General features: G+C 38.2%; 1 protein-coding gene and 2 long non-coding RNA genes across 8 annotated transcripts in view; 2 read left to right on the top strand and 1 right to left on the bottom strand.

Moving 5' to 3' along the window:
- Window positions 1-690, top strand: part of LOC129347803 (uncharacterized) — a 3,226-nt gene extending 2,536 nt beyond the window's left edge. The window contains exon 3 of the long non-coding RNA XR_008600066.1: window positions 431-690. This is a non-coding gene — a long non-coding RNA (uncharacterized LOC129347803). The remainder of the gene's footprint in view (window positions 1-430) is intronic.
- Window positions 691-7,842: 7,152 nt separating this feature from the next.
- Window positions 7,843-15,108, bottom strand: LOC129347755 (uncharacterized). 4 transcript variants are annotated; one of them, XR_008600005.1, is made up of 6 exons: window positions 12,725-12,867; window positions 11,724-11,824; window positions 10,864-11,005; window positions 9,787-9,887; window positions 8,122-8,245; window positions 7,843-8,058 (listed from the first exon to the last, which is right to left on the bottom strand). It is a non-coding gene; the product is annotated as an uncharacterized LOC129347755 (long non-coding RNA). The 4 variants fall into 4 exon arrangements; XR_008600002.1 differs by having other exon boundaries at window positions 8,122-9,887; window positions 12,725-12,856; XR_008600004.1 differs by lacking the exons at window positions 10,864-11,005; window positions 12,725-12,867 and adding an exon at window positions 15,004-15,108 and having other exon boundaries at window positions 8,122-9,887.
- LOC111579573 (gap junction beta-4 protein-like) lies at window positions 15,014-17,155 on the top strand. Of its 3 annotated transcripts, none has more exons than XM_023286890.3 (2): window positions 15,014-15,170; window positions 15,591-17,155. In XM_023286890.3, exon 2 carries the CDS (start codon window positions 15,684-15,686, stop codon window positions 16,467-16,469), a length of 786 nt encoding a protein of 261 aa, XP_023142658.2. In that variant the 5' UTR covers window positions 15,014-15,170; window positions 15,591-15,683; the 3' UTR covers window positions 16,470-17,155. The 3 variants fall into 3 exon arrangements, with proteins under 3 accessions (XP_023142658.2, XP_023142659.2, XP_023142660.2); XM_023286891.3 differs by having other exon boundaries at window positions 15,018-15,170; window positions 15,649-17,155; XM_023286892.3 differs by having other exon boundaries at window positions 15,036-15,170; window positions 15,652-17,155.
- The last annotated feature ends 1,404 nt before the right edge of the window (window positions 17,156-18,559 follow it).

Raw genomic sequence — 18,559 nt, 5'->3', positions numbered from 1 at the left:
CGTCATAGTTAGCATGTCTCTGTATAGTATAGCATGTCGCTCTAAAAACCTCATAGTATAGCCTTTGGTCCACAAAACGTTGTTTTGTCCCGGCTGTCTGAAGTAGGTGAGGAGCAACACAAAAACAGTCCAAACGCTGGTTTCCAGAGGGTTAGACGAGTATTTATTTGAAAGAGTAAGTTTACAACAACACAACATGTGAGGGGGTTAAAAGCAAATGGGTGTTAGTAAAATAAAAATAAATAAACAGAACTAAAAGTGAACTTCATGTTGACATTGATGGGCATTCCAACCAGGAACAAAGTAAAAGATAATCAATACGAAAAAAAACTCTTCCTGTTCACCTCTTAAAACCCAAAACACACCGCAGTAGCACCCTAAACTAAAACTACCAATGGGTTCCCTGTTTTCCTTTCTGAACAATTCAAAGGTCCCTCTCTATCTCCCCACACATCCACCAACCACTGGAACACATCTCCAAAGTTCTGCTGGGCCAGCTCAGCTTCCCCTCAGAAGAAGTGCCGCCAGATGAAGGAGCCTTTTGAGAGGCAGCTGGCATCGTGATTGGACTGTACTTTGGTCTGTTCCAATCCAGCTTCAGCTCCAGAGACGGCAGGCGGGACGAGTCAACGGAGGCCGGGTGGACGAAGGCATGCAGCTGAGTACAATCCAGAAAACAACAGAGGAGGAGTGCAGCCCAGGCCAGAACAACAGAGTAGCATCGTATGTCTCTTAGAAAACATCATAGTATAGCCTTTGGTATGAAAAAACGCCATCATATACATCGTATATTGTACAAATAACAAGTCAAAGGAAAGAGACATACATTGTAGAATTGTAGTAATTGTGGGCTGACTGATTTACTGATTATCAGTATTTTATTTTTTACTGATTTACGGTAATAAATACATTTAAAAATGGCTACTTTGGCTCTGAACCTTTATCTACCTGTGGTCGCTCTGTCTTCTGGAGTGATTTGATTGGTTATACGTCACGAATAAAACTCCTTTAACTTAACATCTGTAAACAAAACAAAAACGTATCAACAAAGTTTTCTGTTAGAGTTTGTGTTCTTCTAAGTTTAACTCCAAGATTTTAAATACTTTCATTTACTGCAAATGAATATCTACTCCAAATGTCTCACTAATAATCATTATCAGCCTTAAAAACCCACAAAACACCCCTCTATACTCGACCACACTTAGTACAGTCCGTTCCCCCTTCTATAAATCTGCTTGGAATCGTCCACTTCCTGTTTGTCAAAGTGGCCTTCTACCTGGACAGGTTTTGTTGGAGCTCATGCAACAAACATTTTGGGTAACTGCACTTTAATATGGATGGATGACACTGAATTAGAGTCTGTTTTAATGAGACTGAGTTAAGATGTGTAGCTCTGTCATTAAATAGGAAATTATTTCTCAGAATTCACAGAGGAAAGTCTGAAATGTTTGCTAGGTTAGCGTCCCACATGTTCTTTGGCTCAGCTAAAGCTAACTCTCTCCAACTTCTGGATCTCTTGAGTTGCTTGTTGTTAAAATATCTTGCTAGAGGTGCTGAAGCTCAGAAAGTCTGAGATGTTTGTTCAAAATAAGCTCATTCTCAAGTCTTATCTGAACTGTCCTCTTTTGTTTGAACTTTCCCTAAACTATGATAGAGCAGCACATCCAGACTCAGTCTCATTTATGTAGATTAAACTTCAGTGTCATTCATTGATGTTAAAGTGCAGTTTTTCAAATGTTTGTTGCACATGCTCCCGACCAAACCAGTCCAGGTGGAAGACGATGTGAAGAGAAAGCTCCAGAGGATGAATATCACACATTTACGTTGGAAATAAATGTCCTTTAATTTGACATTTTCATGCAAATGATGTTCAGATCTTTGAGTGTTTTGTTGATGTTGGTTTCTAAATGTTTTTTGACACTCGGCCCCAAAGATTAAAACCTTCTATGGCTCACAAGCTGCAACAATTCACACATTATCAACTATCTTTCTGACTAAACTAAGATAAAAAGTGAAAAACTGCCTGATTCCTGCATCATGAATGTAAATCTTTTTGGGTTTTATGACAGTAAACTGAATATATTTGGGTTTGACATTTTATAAACCAAAACAAGAAATGAATTACTGGAGAAAATAATCAACAGATTAATGGTCAAAGAAAATGTGTTTTCCAACATATATGACTGAATTACTCCATTACAAGATACATACAATTTGAATTCAATTTTATTCATATAATGCCAATTACAGGTTAAATTGTCTCAAGACACTTTATTTTTATATTTTTTGTCATATTTAAAATATGACAAAGTAAGAAATTTAAAGCTCTTGACTAATCCAATTTATTACTTGGTTTTGTTTTTAAGAGACTAATCGACAACTAAAATAACTTTCTCCACTAAAACTAATAAACATGAGGTCAAATAGAAGGAACGGTTTTAAATACTGCAGTCCCACAATGACAAGAATAAAGTTTGTCAACAAAAACTAAATCTGCTGGTGGATTCCTTTAAAATCCTAATAAAGGATAATAAAGTGTGATACTAAAGGTTTGTGGTGCTAAAAATGTCAAAGTAAAGATACCAAGTTGAACATCTGGATGGAGATTGATAAAAGTTGACCTCCCTTCATTTCTCTGGAGCCGACTCCATGGATTTTATGGATGGTGGTTAAAGACCTGCTCTTCTAGTCATCTTCCTTCTAGTCGCTGTAAGTCAGTCCATCCTGGCTGACTTCAACACCTCTTCATGACAGCTTGTTCTGCCTCCGACCTGGTGGAAACTCCAGAAACTCGGGAAAACCCATGGAGACTCGAAGAACTCGTGGAGACTCGAAGAACTCGTCGGGCGGGGGAAGGTGTGGTGGGCAGTGGGGGAAGGTGGGGGAGTAGAGGGGGGGAGGCCGCCACCCACGTCCCCGCCTACTCTCCGCCCTGACTCCACCCAGACTCCGCCTTTGCCCTGCCCATGTGGTCACTTCAGGAACTACGATGCCAAAGGGACGACGAATTTATTTCTTTTTATCTGATCTGTAGCTCAGTGAGTTAAGGATTTGCCTATGGAGCTGCAGGTCGCTGGTTCAAGACCAGACACTTCTTAAGTTTTCTCAAAATCCTAACAAAGACAAAGAAAGAAAAGGGCCAGTGGCGGGTCTCGAACCTGCGACCTTCCACTTGGTAGTCAGTCTTCTTTTCCCCTGAGCTATTCGCTCAGATACTAATTCTTCTTTTTTTTGCGCATTTATCATCTATTTTTTGTCGTTTTCGAGTTTTTTTTTAACTCGAGTCTCGACTCGACCGTTTTTCTCAGGAGGTTGGACTTCAGCCTTTGTGCTGGAGGGTGGAACCCTCAGTTCCAAGACTTTCCAAAGCCTCCAGACCTCCCGAGTCCTCAGGACCTGAGCTTTCACACAGTCTGAGGGCTGAAATTTTCTAAGTCCCACAGTAGTTCTCTGTTAGTTTGAACCTTCAGACAGTCTGAGGGCTGAAATTTTCTCAGTCCCACAGTAGTTCTCTGTTAGATTTAACTTTCAGACAGTCCAAGGACTGAAATCCTCTAAGTTCCTGAGTAGTTCTCTGTTAGTTTGAACTTTCAGACAGTCTGAGGGCTGAAGTTTTAAAAGTTTCTCAGTAGTTCTCTGTTAGTTTGAACCTTCAGACAGTCTGAGGACTGAAATCTTAAAAGTTTCTCACTACTTCTCTGTTAGTTTGAACTTTCTGGTTAACAAAAGCCTTAAAACTTGTGACCATGAGTCTTGATTTCACATTTAGACCATCCATCTGAGTTCTTCTCAGACCTTCACCTGTGGGTTTTTGAGAAATCCTCAACAAACTTTGATTCTCTTCACTGAACAGTAAAGTTTGTGGAGATCAGAAGGTAACATTAGTTTGATCAGTGCCTTCAACTACTAGTAGACTTTATCTGGAAAGCAGTTTTCTTAAATGAGTTCTTAGTAAATCTATCCACAATCAAACCAAGAACATAGAAAGAGGAAATGTTTGAAGAAACAACTTGATGTTTTCATTTCAGACTAGAAAACGCTTTAATACATTTGTCTGTTTTTGCTCTTTTTCATCCTTTTATTGTCTCTTCTGTTTAATTTGATCTAAAGTCTAACTGGTGTCTTTTCAAATGTTTTGTCTTTAGTTTGATTCTTCTTAAACGTTTAATTTTGCTCTTTTCTCACCTTTTATTCTTTCCTGTCTGATTTCCAAATGTTTTGTATTTTTAAAGTTTAATTGTTTTTTCAAATGTTTTATTGGCTTGTTTGATTTATTTTTCTTTCCCAATATTTAATGTTTCGATTAAATCTTTAAGGTTTTTCTTTTTAAATGTTTTACCACCTTTTAATGTTTCATTTTCTTTTTAAATGCTTCATTGTATTTTCTGTTTAATTCCTATTTAAAGTTTTATTGTCTTTAAGATGTAATTTTCTAATTAAACATTTAATTTTTTAATTCAATGTATTGTCTTTTTAAAGGTTTAATAATCTAATTAAATGTTTAGTATTTTTAAAATGTTTAATATTGTCCTTGTTTAATTGTATTTTTTAAATGGTTAATTATCGAAAATATTGTATCTGTAATTTTTAATATTTGTATTTTAAAAATTTTGTTTAACTTCATTGCATGTATTGTATCTTGTTTAATTATCTAATTCAATATTTTGTCTGTTTAATAGAGTTAAACATTAAATACAATTAAATTATATTAAACACAAAATATTGAATTAGATAAACAAGATACATGTAATTATGAAATTGAACAAAATTTTTAAAATACAAATATTAAAAATTACAGATACAATATTTTCGATAATTCAACATTTAAAAAATACTTTTTAATAATAAAACTTTGTAAAAGTTTTATTGTATTAAATTTCTTTTTCCTTTGCTTTAATTGCTTTTTTAATATAGTTTATTTCTTTAATCTTCTTTTTCTGTCAAGATTTTAACCCCAACCTTAAAAATGAAATTAACCCTTAAATCACACTGAAAATACTTCTGTTTTCACAATCATGAGTTAGTCAATTATTCAGTTTATCAATTCAACTTTATTTGTTTAGCATCTTTTACACAGATGACAAAACTAAATAAGCAAAGAGAAAAAACTATGATAAAACTATGATTAAAACTCAAAACACTTAAAAAAAAAAAAAAAAAAAGATTTAACATGGTAATAAAATATGTTGTGTCCAGGGGAGGGAGGGAGTTTATTGAAGTCTTCTTGGGCTCACATGGTAAATCATTTAAAATATAAACTTGATATTCAGTCTAAGGAAACTGCAGAGCGACAGAAGAACCAACAATATCTCCTGTTTTCTCCTTTAATGAGTCAACTCTTCTTGTGCTTTCAGACCCAAGAACTACAGACTCTTCACAACCTGCTCAAACTCTTGGTACAGGACCTCACCACACGGGTCAAGAAGGTTTCTGTCTCATTTCTACTCTGAAGCTCACCTTCTCCTGCTCAAACTGCTGACAAATGTTTCTGCTGCTCTAAAGTCTGGTCTCCAGAACTTCCTAAAAACTCTCAAAGTCTCTTCTGCTGCAGGTTGCTTTGTAGAACTGTTGCAGAAAACCTCACTAAACCACATGGAGGGGCCTCAAGATAGTCGTCCAAATGAAACCGTACAAAAACCAAACTAGCACAACCCAAACGCTAAAGTCTCCTGCAGCCTACCAGAGAACCTCTGAGAACAGAGAATCAGGACAGGAACTCTTACCTTCTGGACAACCAACGTTGGTTCACAAACAAGAATACAGAATGTGTCTGACCAAAAACCTCTGAAGACTCACTACAGCCATGATAAAGACACAACTCAGCTGCACCAAATCCACTAATCACTGCACACATTAGCACCATGTGCTAACTGTGTCTAAAGAACACATTTACCAAGACAACTATCCAGTACAAAGCCCTAAAACACACCAGGAAACACATTAAAGACGATTTTACTGCTGGAAGCTGCAAGCCAACGCCTAAAGAAAAAACTAAAGCAATGGAGCCAAACCCGGTTCAGTGGTGAAGTGAAGCAGAAGAAATGTTTGACTGTCGCCAAATAAAGCAGGAAGACACTGAGCTGCTCAGGTGTTCCTGATAACACCAAGCAGCCACCTGGACAGCCAATAGGAACACAGTTTACTGGAAGTCCAGAGGGCTGGGTTAGTGAAGGAAATTTAGTTTAAAGTTGAAGCAGAAAGTTAACAAAGAAAGTTGAAAACCACCTTCTGATACCTGAAATCTCTGAGTTTTCACACAAAGAACGCCTGAACATGTCAAACTGGTTCCATAGTAGAACCATCATTGTAAAAACGTCATAGTATGGTGTGTTGCTCAAAAAACATTACGACTCAGCTGTCTAGGGTCGCCGAGGAACAACACAAAAACAGGAAAAATGCTGGTTTCCAGAGGGTTAGGCGGCTATTTATTTGAAAGAGTAAGTTTACAACAACACAACATGTGAGCAGAAAAATCACAAAGTCTGTCTTTAGTTCAGCTGAAAATACTAGTTTTTGTCTTTATTGACCAAACTTTTCAGGAAGTAGATGAAGAATAATTAAAGCTCTCATGTAGAAGTCCAACTTATTTTGGATCCTTGTGAAGAGTTTAATCTTAGAGTTTGTACAGCTGTTGAGTTTTTAGAGTCACATGGATTGTTTTGACATTTAATAACCGAGTCCTGAAATAAAATTACAGTTGTGGATTTCTATCATTTAGTCTGGATTAAACAAATAATAGCAGCATAAATCTCAAACGTCATTATGAGGAGTCTGGATTGAGGTTTCTCACTTGATAAAACACTTGATCAAAACATGAAATTTAGGTTGGTTTAAAGGAATATTCCACCTTAAATCTTTGAATGTTGACCTAAAAAGTTGGTTTCAGGAAGTATTCCACCTACAAGGTCCTCACACATCGACCTTAAAGGAACATTCCACCAAAAATCCTTGGACATGCACCTAAAATGTTGGTTTAACTGAGTATTCCATCCAAAATCCTAGACCAAAAAATCTTGGTGTAAAGGAGTATTCCACCTTAAATGTAGACCTAAAGGATGGTTTGGAGTAATATTCTACTCTAAAATCTTCTAATTTAGACCTAAAAGGTTTATCTGATGGTATATTCTACCCAACATCCTGGAACATTTACCTAAAAGGTTGGTTTAATGGTATATTCCCAGAAGAACCCTTGAACATCGGGCTTAATGGTATATTCCACCCAAAATACTTGTACATATACCAAGAAGTCAGTGTAAAGGAAATGTAGACCTAAAAGGATTGTTTAAAGGAATATTTAAACGATTATTTTCATTATTTAATAATCTGTCATCAATCAGAACCCTGGCAAACTTATTTTCATCATTTTTTAGTGGAAGTCACAAATAAAGGAGCTCTTGGTTTTTCCCGGCGTTAGTGAGTCAAAAGCTGCTGTTTCAACACAGACACGTTCACTTACATCCACAAACCTCTCAGCACTCAAACACCCACAGACAGGAGGCCGGCTGGGCCGAGGCTCGGCAGCGTCCTCAGACCCACGAGTCGGGGAGTCGGTGAACTTGTTGGTCCGGTTTGAAGGCCTCCATGTGGTCCAGTAGAAGTCCGCGTAGGCGGTGTTGCTTTTGAACCGCAGCAACTGGCCACCATCAGGTGGACCGGCTCGTCCTTGTAGGGCTCCTCCTGTAGCCTTGAGGGGACCACAGGAACATTCAGTAGCTGTTGGAGTTCTTCCTGTCAGGCTTATGGTAGAACGCCTCTGAAGAATCTTGTACTTGTCTTATCTGGAACAATCTAACAGCCTAAACTGTTAACAGCGGTGTCAAGAAGCAAACACTCAGGCATAGATTAGGACTCAAACTAGATTTATTGTAGAAAATAAATCAACTTAGAGGCATTTGTTCACACGTGGCTGAATAGGAGGCCGTCCAATCAGATTTGAGGTCTTCACTCTGTAGGTTGGTTGTTCGGTGAGACTCTTGGACCTCCATCAGCTGACGTGGATGTTTGATGGTCTTCCTCTCTAGTGCCAGATGATTCATCCATGAATTCAGCAGCTACAGACTGAAATGAAGCTCATGCTGCCGTTACTGAATTCCTGTTCCAGATCAAATGTTCAGAGCTCACCTTGAATGCAGCCGTCTGCTGTCTGATAGTTTTTCTCATTGTAGTCTTCAATAAAGTCTTTTTCCTCATGTCAGGATGTGGTGAGACTCTTTCTCAGTCTCTGCAGACGTCCCTCATTGTGCATCTCCAGAGAAGAAACAGAAAAACTGATCACTGCTTCAGCATCACAAACGCTCTCCAGCATTGAGAGCGTTTCAGGAATTCATTCATTGTGTTGTGAACTTTGAAGGAGCAGAAACTTTACAGCTGCCAAAGATATGAGCTCCAAGTCTGGATGTTTTAGGAAATGAAGTTCATCAAATGAACACTTGATTTTTGCTGATAACGCTCATTAAATTACTGAAGAAATCTAACATAAAAACCTGTAAACTCTCAGGCAGCTTTTGTTAAAGTTTGTCTATAATTCTATCATCATGTTCTGGAACCAGGACTCTGCAGAAGTTCCTTCAATCAGATACTTGTGTGTTTCTATTTAAGGCCTCAGGTTTGAATGTACAGCAGAGGATTAGAAAGGAGTGATTTTAATGTTTAAATCAGTCCAGTAAATGTTCGGCGTGAAAATTATTAAAATTTTGATTTAGATAGATTTGTGTCAAATAATATTGTAGAGTCTCACTTAAATATATCCAAATGAGTTCAGTGTATTTACATTTTATAGAATATTTGATTTCTTAATCTCAATACTGTAGGGTCTGACCCTTAATATTATAATAATGATGTCAATTTAAATAATATTTTAGTGCAGAGTCATAAACTTTAATCAGCTAAACTTGCATAATAAATATCACTGTACAATCTTAACCTGAACATTCATATTATTGAGGTAAATTTACATAAATCATGATATTCTAGAGTCTGAACTGGAATATTTCTAACATTAATCTTTTTGTATTGTGCTGATAAACAACAATAACCCGACTTTCAGATAATATTTGTTGTCTGTGATTGTGAGACTAAATTCCTCCACATTCTGGAACTGGACTGAATTTCCCAAAATGGAAACATGGACAGAATTTAACACTCATGTATCCATGGCAACGCTAACGTTTCTGCTTCTTACCAAAGTTCACAACACAAGTAAAGATTTTAATGTAAAACTTCAGGGATGACTGCTAACCATAAGTATTCTGATCAATACTTCATGATCAATATCAGGACAGATGTTACAATTCCAGCTGTTGCATTAGACTGCAGTTATTCACAGAGAAATTAAAACATCACATTCCTCATAAAAACTAGATGGGACTTTTATTAAATAAAGTGTTGGTGAATAAACAGTGTAAAAAGTGCAAAGCAGCTCCAACTGAACTGAACTGAGCTAGAAAAGCTGCTTTGAGCTGCAACATTACAGTCTGACAATCCAACACCATCACAGTTTTCATCTGGTTGTTTTGCTTCAACATGCTGTGAAGTTCAGTTTTTACCTGAATCAATACAGAGATTCTATTTCCAACCAAGACTGGAATAAAAATTAGAATGTTATGAGGTTATTAATGCAACTAAATCCTTTCAGATGGAAGGATTTACTTCTAAGTTCTAATTCAAGTTTCAGTTGGAACACATTGCATTCACAAAGAAAAACAGCGATACCTTCATAGCAACATTTAATAAACCTAAAGCTTCCCTGTTGGCTCATTGGTGGAGTTTGTTACTGAGCATCTGAACCTTAAATCCAGTGAGACGACCATCTTCAGTCGAGGCCAGTCAGAGAACTTCAAGACCTTCCATCAGCTGGACCAGATGTGGCATCATCTCCCTCTGAACATCTGGATGACAGGAGAAAAGACAGAAATCAAACACAGATCAAAGAAATACAATTTATTCACTTTCATCATTTTATAAAAGTAGCATGAACTTTATTAAACTTGACATCAGTAATGAAAGTAAATGTTTTTATCTTGTGTTGAAGCTAAATTTAAAGTCAATTTTAATGACAGTTTATCCTGAGAGGAGTGAGAATGGAGCTTTTCTTTCCTTTTTAGAATATTCCCTCAAAATATTCTGTTTATTACTGGCTTTAGAAGCATTTTTCTTTACTTATTTATTTTTAGATACTTCAGACTGATGCACTTTGCTGGTTTGCAGATAATTTCATGTACAATGACAATAAAGATCTTCTATTATAACATATTTTGCTAAAACAAGAACTGCAAACCTTCTCAACCATCTCTCAGTCTGCAAAATTCCAACTGCGACCAAGAATTATCTGATGTAGTTATTATTGTAATCTTTACTGAATCAGCCCTGGAATTAATAAAAATCTGTATATGGATATGATTTTCTCTGATGGGACCACTATGGAAGCTGTAGCAATTATTAACTATCCTTTGAAGGGAAAGATTAGGTCTTCTTCAAGTGGGTAAAAAAAATTCTCTCCCTTTAAAAAAAAAAAAAAAAAAAAATGCGTACAATAAAGTAAATCTCTTCTGCACTGCACACATACTACACTTTTGTATAACTCTGGATGTCAGAGTAAAGGCAGACAGATCCACCGATCAGCCACAACATTCTGACCACTGAAGAGAACAACATCCATCATCTTGTTCTAATGCAACGTTCTGCTGGGAAACCTTGACATTCATGTGGATGTTTGACATGTACCACCACCTAAACACTGCAGGACAAACAACCCACTAGTCTCCATGGCAACAGCAGTCCTTGATGCCAGCTGCCTCCCTCAGCAGGAAGAACTAAAACTACTCAGGAGTGGTCTGAGGAACACGACAGAGCTAAGCTGTTCACCTGGGTTCCACACTCCCCACATCCAGATCTGATTGAGCATCTGTGGGATGGTCCAGGATCAGCCTGGTCTAGGTAGGATCCACCCTGCAACCCACAGGATCCACAGAATCCACAGGACATCCCCAGAGGTTCTGATGAACCACTGGGTCAGAGGAGTTTTAGCAGCATAAAGGGACCAACACAGTATTAGTCAGGTGGTCAGAATGTTATACTGTTATATTGTCATGTTGATTATATTATCAGTAAATGTTACCATCAATTATAACGTCCACATTGATCAGGAAAAAAAACAAATTATCAGTTCATTCAGAAACTGTGGGGTTAAACCTAAAAACAGCAGTTTGTTTCAAAGCAGAACACCAGCTGATTTTCACTAAAGAAGCTTTCAGAGCAACAATTAAATGACAGTTTTGTTCTCATTAAGTTCAGAGTCAGCCAAAATAATGTATACACACACCAGGAAAAGAAAAACTTTTATAAATATTTCATTTGTATAAGTACTTCTACACATATAGATTCCTCTTTCTAAGTTTGATCAAATCACGATAACTCTGTGTCCTGTTGTACAATGTTTTCCCAACAGATGGCGCTACCCTCATGAATGGAGCATCAACAAGTGACGTCTACAACACAACAGAAATGTCTGGAAGCCAGTGGCCACCACTTTGAGCGCCTCTTGTAATTCTAGAGGCCAAAGATAACTTTTATTAATCTGTTGATGTCTGAATAAATTTGGTATTGAAATATTTATGCAAGTTTTTCTTTTCCTGATGTGTGTAAACATTATTTTGGCTGACTCTGTATAATGGGTTTCTGACAGGTCACCAGGCAACATCTTTTTATAATAATGACAAACATACCTGCATTCTACAGGAGTGATTTTCCTCATGTGCAGGTAAAGATGTGTGAGGAGCTTAGAGATGACAGGAGCAGGAGTCATCCTCACTAATTCAGCTTCCACCTAGAAACAGAAAGACCACAAACAAAAACACTGATATACTGTCAAATGTTCAACCTCACAGCCTCAAAATATCTGTTTAGGAAGTGTTGTGTTTCTAAATTCTGCTGAAAGCATTGGCAGACATTCTCTTACAAGGTTGTGTAAAAAGCGGCCTGTCCTCTGAGCTACTGAGAAATCTTCCTGAACAAAGTTTCTACGTGTAAATCAGCTCAACAAAAACTAAAGCCTCAGTCAGAGATAACAGGTATCGCAAATTATAAAGAACTTTCTTTGTTAACTCAGACTTTCTGCTTCAACCTCACATAAAAAGGGGAGTTTAACTCGTCAGGTGACTGAAAATGAACGGCTTGTGCAGTTCTAGATCCAAAAGTAGGATGTTTCAACTCATGCTTTACTACAAATACATACAGTAATAAATAAATACAATGGCTGGTTGTTAGTTTACTCACTATTAATGTCATTTTTATATACTGGATTGAACTTGAGCAGTGGAAGAGAGAAGGAATTTAATGAAATTATGGAGATTCAGAGAGGTAATATACAATGTTAAGGTAAGCGTGATTTAATTCAAACCAGCTGAATGTTAAACTTCAGTGCAGCTGAACAGGTTTCAGTTAACCTTAAAGTAAAATAACTTTTTTAAAAGCTAAAATACACAGCGAGAAATACAGGTTGAGAAAGTCATTCTACTAATGACGGACACCTGCAGCAGCAACTAACACAGGTGTTCAGCGGTAAGTTAGCCACCTGTGTTAATTAGCCCGCTAGCTAACTTAGCCGCTTAGCTAGCTAACGCGTCCAGACCAACTGCTCAAACACGACAAAACACAACTCTTCACAAGTCGCTGACTTAACGTACAACAAAACAACGCTACTGGTTAGAAGTATTTATCTTCTTACCGTGTTTTACTCCAAAACCAAGATCAACAGCAGCCAGAGACGCTACCAGACGTGCAGACCACAGATATACATAGACTAGATACGCTAGCGCGCTGTCTTCTATGTTATCTATGGTCTGACCAATCACTGCTCTCTGGCTCCGCCCTCTGAGAATCTTGTTGTCGTTTGGCTCCACACTTGCTGATGACCACTTCCGGTCTCAGAAAATGAAAAAACTGACATTTTTGCGTTTCTGTCTCTTACTGATTTTACTTTCTTGTTATTCTAAATATAAAACGAAAATCAAAGCATTTAAAAAAAATCGTATATCCCTTTTTGATCATGAAAAGGAAAAACGCCTTGTATTTCAATTTCAATTTTTGTATTTTAAAACGAAAATAAATGAAATCAAATAACCACTCGTTTTTTGTTTTTCAATACCCGTTTCAGAACGGAAAATCCAATTACCAGATCCGTACACTTTTTCTGTGTGCAGCATTTACAATGTTGGGAAGGAGGAGGAGGAGGAAGAGGAGAGAATGGAGGTCTCCTGCTGTCCTGGTACCCAGCGAGAGGTAGAGGGACAGACCGTCCTCCAGCCAGGAGACGCTGCAGCAGCCGCTCCACCAGCGAGCGCTCCGGGCCAGAGGCGCTCCCTACAGCTGGCTGGAAAACTGAGAAGGAACCTGACAGCTTACCTTCTCTGCCACATTTCCTGCCCAAAAGGAGGCCAGGTGTCCAGCCACCTCTGTCAGAATATGTGGACAGCCCTTCTCCATCAGACCTGTCCAAGTACTTGGACCAGGAGACCATCAAAATACTGTTTCTGATTCAACTCAGTAAAAACGATTTTCTTTTATTTTCAAATGCACATTTTATGGTCTGACCATGGTTTTGTACATAAAATATGTGTGTTCATAAGTATCTGGCACACTTACAAATTTGATTGCACTATTGTAAATAATTTGTTTTGATGTTGATGTCTCTGCAAATTTTGGAGTTTTGTTTATTTTCAGTTTTTTTACAGGTTACAAAATTGACCATATCTCAAAAAGCAAATTATGTACAGACTCCAAATAAATTTCCTGTGGTTCCAAAGGATATTGTGCAACTTTTTTACATTTACAAATTTGAGGGATACAGCTATGCAATTTCTGTATTTTGAAATATATGTGATAAAAACAAAAACGATTTTCATTTTTTAAAGGTTTATTGCACTTTTAAGCAATTTTTTGTAGTAGTTAAGACATAAGTCAATACATATTATTAAAATTTGGGATATCAGGGTTATTTTGATCTAAAGCAAATAAAAATACTCCAAAAATGGCACTACAGCATGTAAAAATGTAAAAATATGTCCTGGCGGACTTGCACAATGGTGGGTCTTAAAGGGTTAAAGGGACAGAAAACAGTACAATAAAAGAATACAAACATCCACTTTAATATTAGCAGAACAATAAATATAAACTAACATTCACTATTCACTAACACTGATATTTTGAACATGTTTCCTGAAGTATAGAAAGGACAAATATCCAACAGAGAACAAAATTCAGAGTTGTTTGGTGGAAGTCCACACGCACAATGACACATGTATAACGCAATAGTGTGATGATTGTGTCACATCTTTCAAATACTGTATGTTGTGTCATTGCAATTAATATACTGCGATTAATGAAAAAAAAATATTATTTTTGGTTGATATTGACTTTTGTTTGGGGACTATTTTATGGGGACAAAATAATGCTATTTAATCTATCTATTCACTTTTATTTGCTGAAAGGCTTACTAGGCTTCCTAATGTCTACTTTATCACGAACAGTTAAACAAATCAAGTACAAAACATAAATGTGTATGCACTACATGATACAAATGTTGCATTACTTGCCCAGTTTTCATGTTTATTACATTTTGTTTTTAAAATCCGCTCTGAATCCACCCGTCTGCTGGGATCAGGATAAACCTGATTGTTTTGCATCACAGGTATCCCAAATCTACAAAACAGTAAGAAAACAACACGTACTAAAGGTTTGATCCAAATAGTAACCAATACTGGATGATTTAATCTGATTTCAGAATATTTTTATTTTTTTTTAACAATCCTTTTGTAAGTGTCAAACAACTGCTCATTCTGTTGGTTTTACGCTGAAATATAAGCTAAATTCCAACTTATTAAGTGTAGAGAACTTGTTTTGGTCATATATTACATACATTTTCAACTGATTAAAACTCGATAAGTGACTTATTAAACGTCTCTATAATACTGCACTTAGGTCTTAGGTGGAGTGCAGCTGCCACACCTGAGCAGGTTGAGTGGAAAGAAGAAATGGCAGGCAAACAACTCCACCCCCTCTCCACTCCCGTCCCGTTCCGTTGAGAAATCTACTGAGATTGTCATCGGCGAGCTTCATCCAGCGACTGCTCCTCCGCTCCGAAATCTGAACCGAAAAACAACGACATTAAAACTGTGAGTATTCAAATGTTTATGTAAGGAAAAGGAATCGGGTCGTGTTGTTGTTTTACTAGGTTTTAGACGTGGGGACTTTTGGATACGCGTAATTGCGCACGGAGCGTGTAAATCTGAATACTTTGTAACGCACTCTGGGAAGTAAGTGGCTTCGTTTAAGTGAAGTTTTAAACAAGATTTTATCTCCGCAAAGCGAGGACGGTGAAAGTCACTGCTTGTAAAAGTGAAAACTCACAAGTTAAACGGCTTGTTCACTTGTTTTCTCTCTGTAACGCTTCTTCAATTTTTGCCATAAAGCTTTGCAAACGCGCTGATTTATATGGTAATGACCCAGCTCCCCCTCACTTTGTTCCTGTGTTGTCTTGCCCTCTTTAAATATGTGTGCTTTCACTGTATTTTCTTTGTGTTTCATGCTGGTAGATACCTGAAGTTCGCCTGTGGCTTTTCAGCTGAAAACAGCTTGTCTGTCTTCTATCAGCAGGAAGAGACGACAGACTGTGAACAAACCTCGTCATGAACTGGGCATTCCTCCAGGGCCTCCTCAGCGGGGTGAACAAGTACTCCACAGCCTTCGGCAGAGTGTGGCTCTCTATTGTGTTCGTCTTTAGGGTCATGGTGTTTGTGGTGGCAGCGGAGAAGGTATGGGGAGACGAACAGAAAGACTTCAAATGCAACACGGCTCAGCCTGGGTGCCACAACGTCTGCTATGACCACTTCTTCCCTGTCTCCCATGTGCGGCTCTGGGCCCTGCAGCTCATCTTCGTCACCTGCCCCTCGCTGCTGGTGGTGATGCATGTAGCCTACAGGGAGGACCGCGAACGGAAACACAAGCTCAAGTATGGCGAGAACTGCCGCCGTCTCTACCAGAACACCGGCAAGAAGCGAGGAGGCCTGTGGTGGACCTATGTCCTCACTCTGCTCTTTAAAATAGGTGTGGACGCCACCTTTGTCTACCTCCTGTACCACATCTACGAGGGCTATGACTTCCCATCGCTCATCAAGTGCGAGCAGAAGCCCTGTCCCAACAAGGTCGACTGCTTCATCGCTCGGCCTACTGAGAAGAGGATCTTCACTATCTTCATGGTGGTCACCAGCTTAGCCTGCATCCTCCTCTCCATTTTTGAAATCCTCTACCTGGTTGGCAAGCGCTGCCGCGAGTGTTTCACCGCAGTCCACCACTCTTGCCACATCAATACCAACACAATGTCCAGTGGGAGCAACCTGATGGAGTCCAATACTATAAAGGGCAAAAACACCCCGGAAACACCTGCACCCTCATACAGTGTTGCCATATCTTGAGATACTGAGAATTTAAGTGAGAACTTAATGGCAAACAAAAGTATGAGGAAAGGAAAGATGTCTCTCCTCACTCCACAGACACTTCCTTAAAGACTTGTAAGCAGAAATATGTCTACTCAGAGACTGAACTAAGGAGTTAGTTCCTTAATGTTTAAGAATTTAAAACCCTGGACTACAGGATACATGTGTCATTGATCAGGAATGTGTGCACTGTTGTGGGTTTTTTTATAACAGAGATTTTTACTGATGAAGTTCCTTACAAACATTAAAGCTGACTTTGCTGCTGCAGTGCCAGATTCAGCCTTGATTTCAACTACATGAGTCACTCCATGGTTTGGAGTGTATGGTTTTACAAACACATGTGGTTTTCTGTGTAAGATTTTCCCTCTGCTCAAGCCCAGCCTCAGAATGTTTACTTCAAACCGTACTGAGTCTTTTCCCATCACTCAGATGTTCATATTGGGACTCTCTGTGAACTTTATACTTTTTATAATTTATCAAAAGGTTTGAGAGGTTGTGCTGTTGTGAATGTTACTGTCCTTATTATTTAAACTACTTGCTGTGTAGAGTGCAAAGAAATGCAGTTTTGCAAACGCAGTTGTTAATAATATGAGGATGTGCACAGCACTGAGGTGCAACATGGTTGTATATCTGTTTATGTTTTTCATTAAAGATTGTTATTTTTGCGTTTTGAAAAAGTGTTTTTCTTTTTTGATATGACAGCTCCATACGCAGTAGTGCACCCTGTATTAACTAAAGAAAAGTAATTCTAATTGCAATAAACACAGCAAACCATCTGCAGGCAAGTCTCAACTTGGAACTAAAGAACAATGTATACCAGCCATCCTGTCTACAGAACAGGATTTGTTGACTCTGCACAAATACTGTGGTTTGACAAAGATCTCAGACTTTCTTTATTCTTCCACTATTTTCCATGTGTCTCATAAAACCCTTCCTCTCTACTGGCCGCACAGATCGCTCTGTTGCCATGAGCAGCGCCCTCATTGTTTAGCTTGATTGGTACTTTGAGAGAGACAGAGGAGGAGTCTCGCACTCCTCGGTTTGATTCATCCGTGCTGACGTGTGGATCCACCCAGCTCAGGAATTTTTTTCGCCCCAGCAGCTTCTCAGTGGATGATTCCAGTATTTACACTGCAAAGTGCCATAGAAGAGATGCAGTGAAAGTAAAGAAAGCCATATTTTCTCACTCTCTCCTTCTAGAATCGAGCCAAACAGACTATTTTCCAGTTGGCACAGTTGAGGGTTTGAAATATCTGCGTCTACCTTGGCACCAGAAGTGCAGAATGGCATTTACAAAACTCAAACAGAAAAATGTCTTTCCACAAACACTGATAGGATAATCTGCAGGCACCACTGTTAACAGTTCAGTGGAAGCATTAAAGCCGTTCAGCTGATGGTGCTTCCAATAAAATCTATTAACAAGTGAGGTCTGTTGATTATCATCCCAAAGGCAGGTTGACTCTTGAAATGTCATTTTCACTCTTTTTATGGTGACGGTAGAGCAGCAGAAATGTGACAGATAAATATCTGAATCCTTTTTCAGATGGAGGTCAAGATACCACAATGACTGAATGGAAAAATGGGCTTAGTGTGTGCAAATTAGGTCAAGTGATCCTTCAGAATTTGAGTGAAAAATCACTTTTAGATCATCCTTGCATGAGTGGAAATATCTGAACAGGATCTAAACACTAGACTGTTATAGTCATGGCTGGATGAAACTGTTGGAGGGACTCAGGGCAACAATTAGTCTGTGGGCCCCCCACTGACCCACCACTGTACATGTTAGTGCCAATATTTAATCCAGCACCCAATAACCAGCCAGCACTTTAGAGATTAACTGAATCGCTCATGCATTAATTACTTAATTGAGAGAAAGTTAATTGGCAATAATTTTGATAAATCGCTTGAGTAACTCTCTAACCTTTTGTAATCCTGTAACTTTCCCCATCAATATACTGCAAGATCAGATTTATACTGGTCATCACAACATTGGATAGAGTGTGTACAGGCTGATCTTGTGCAAAATACACGGGAAACATGAAAAAAATGTTTTGGTTTTTTTTGCAAAA

This window comes from Amphiprion ocellaris, chromosome 20, assembly GCF_022539595.1.
Source record: "Amphiprion ocellaris isolate individual 3 ecotype Okinawa chromosome 20, ASM2253959v1, whole genome shotgun sequence".
NCBI lineage: Eukaryota > Metazoa > Chordata > Actinopteri > Pomacentridae > Amphiprion > Amphiprion ocellaris.
This window is presented reverse-complemented; position numbering and strand designations above follow the sequence as displayed.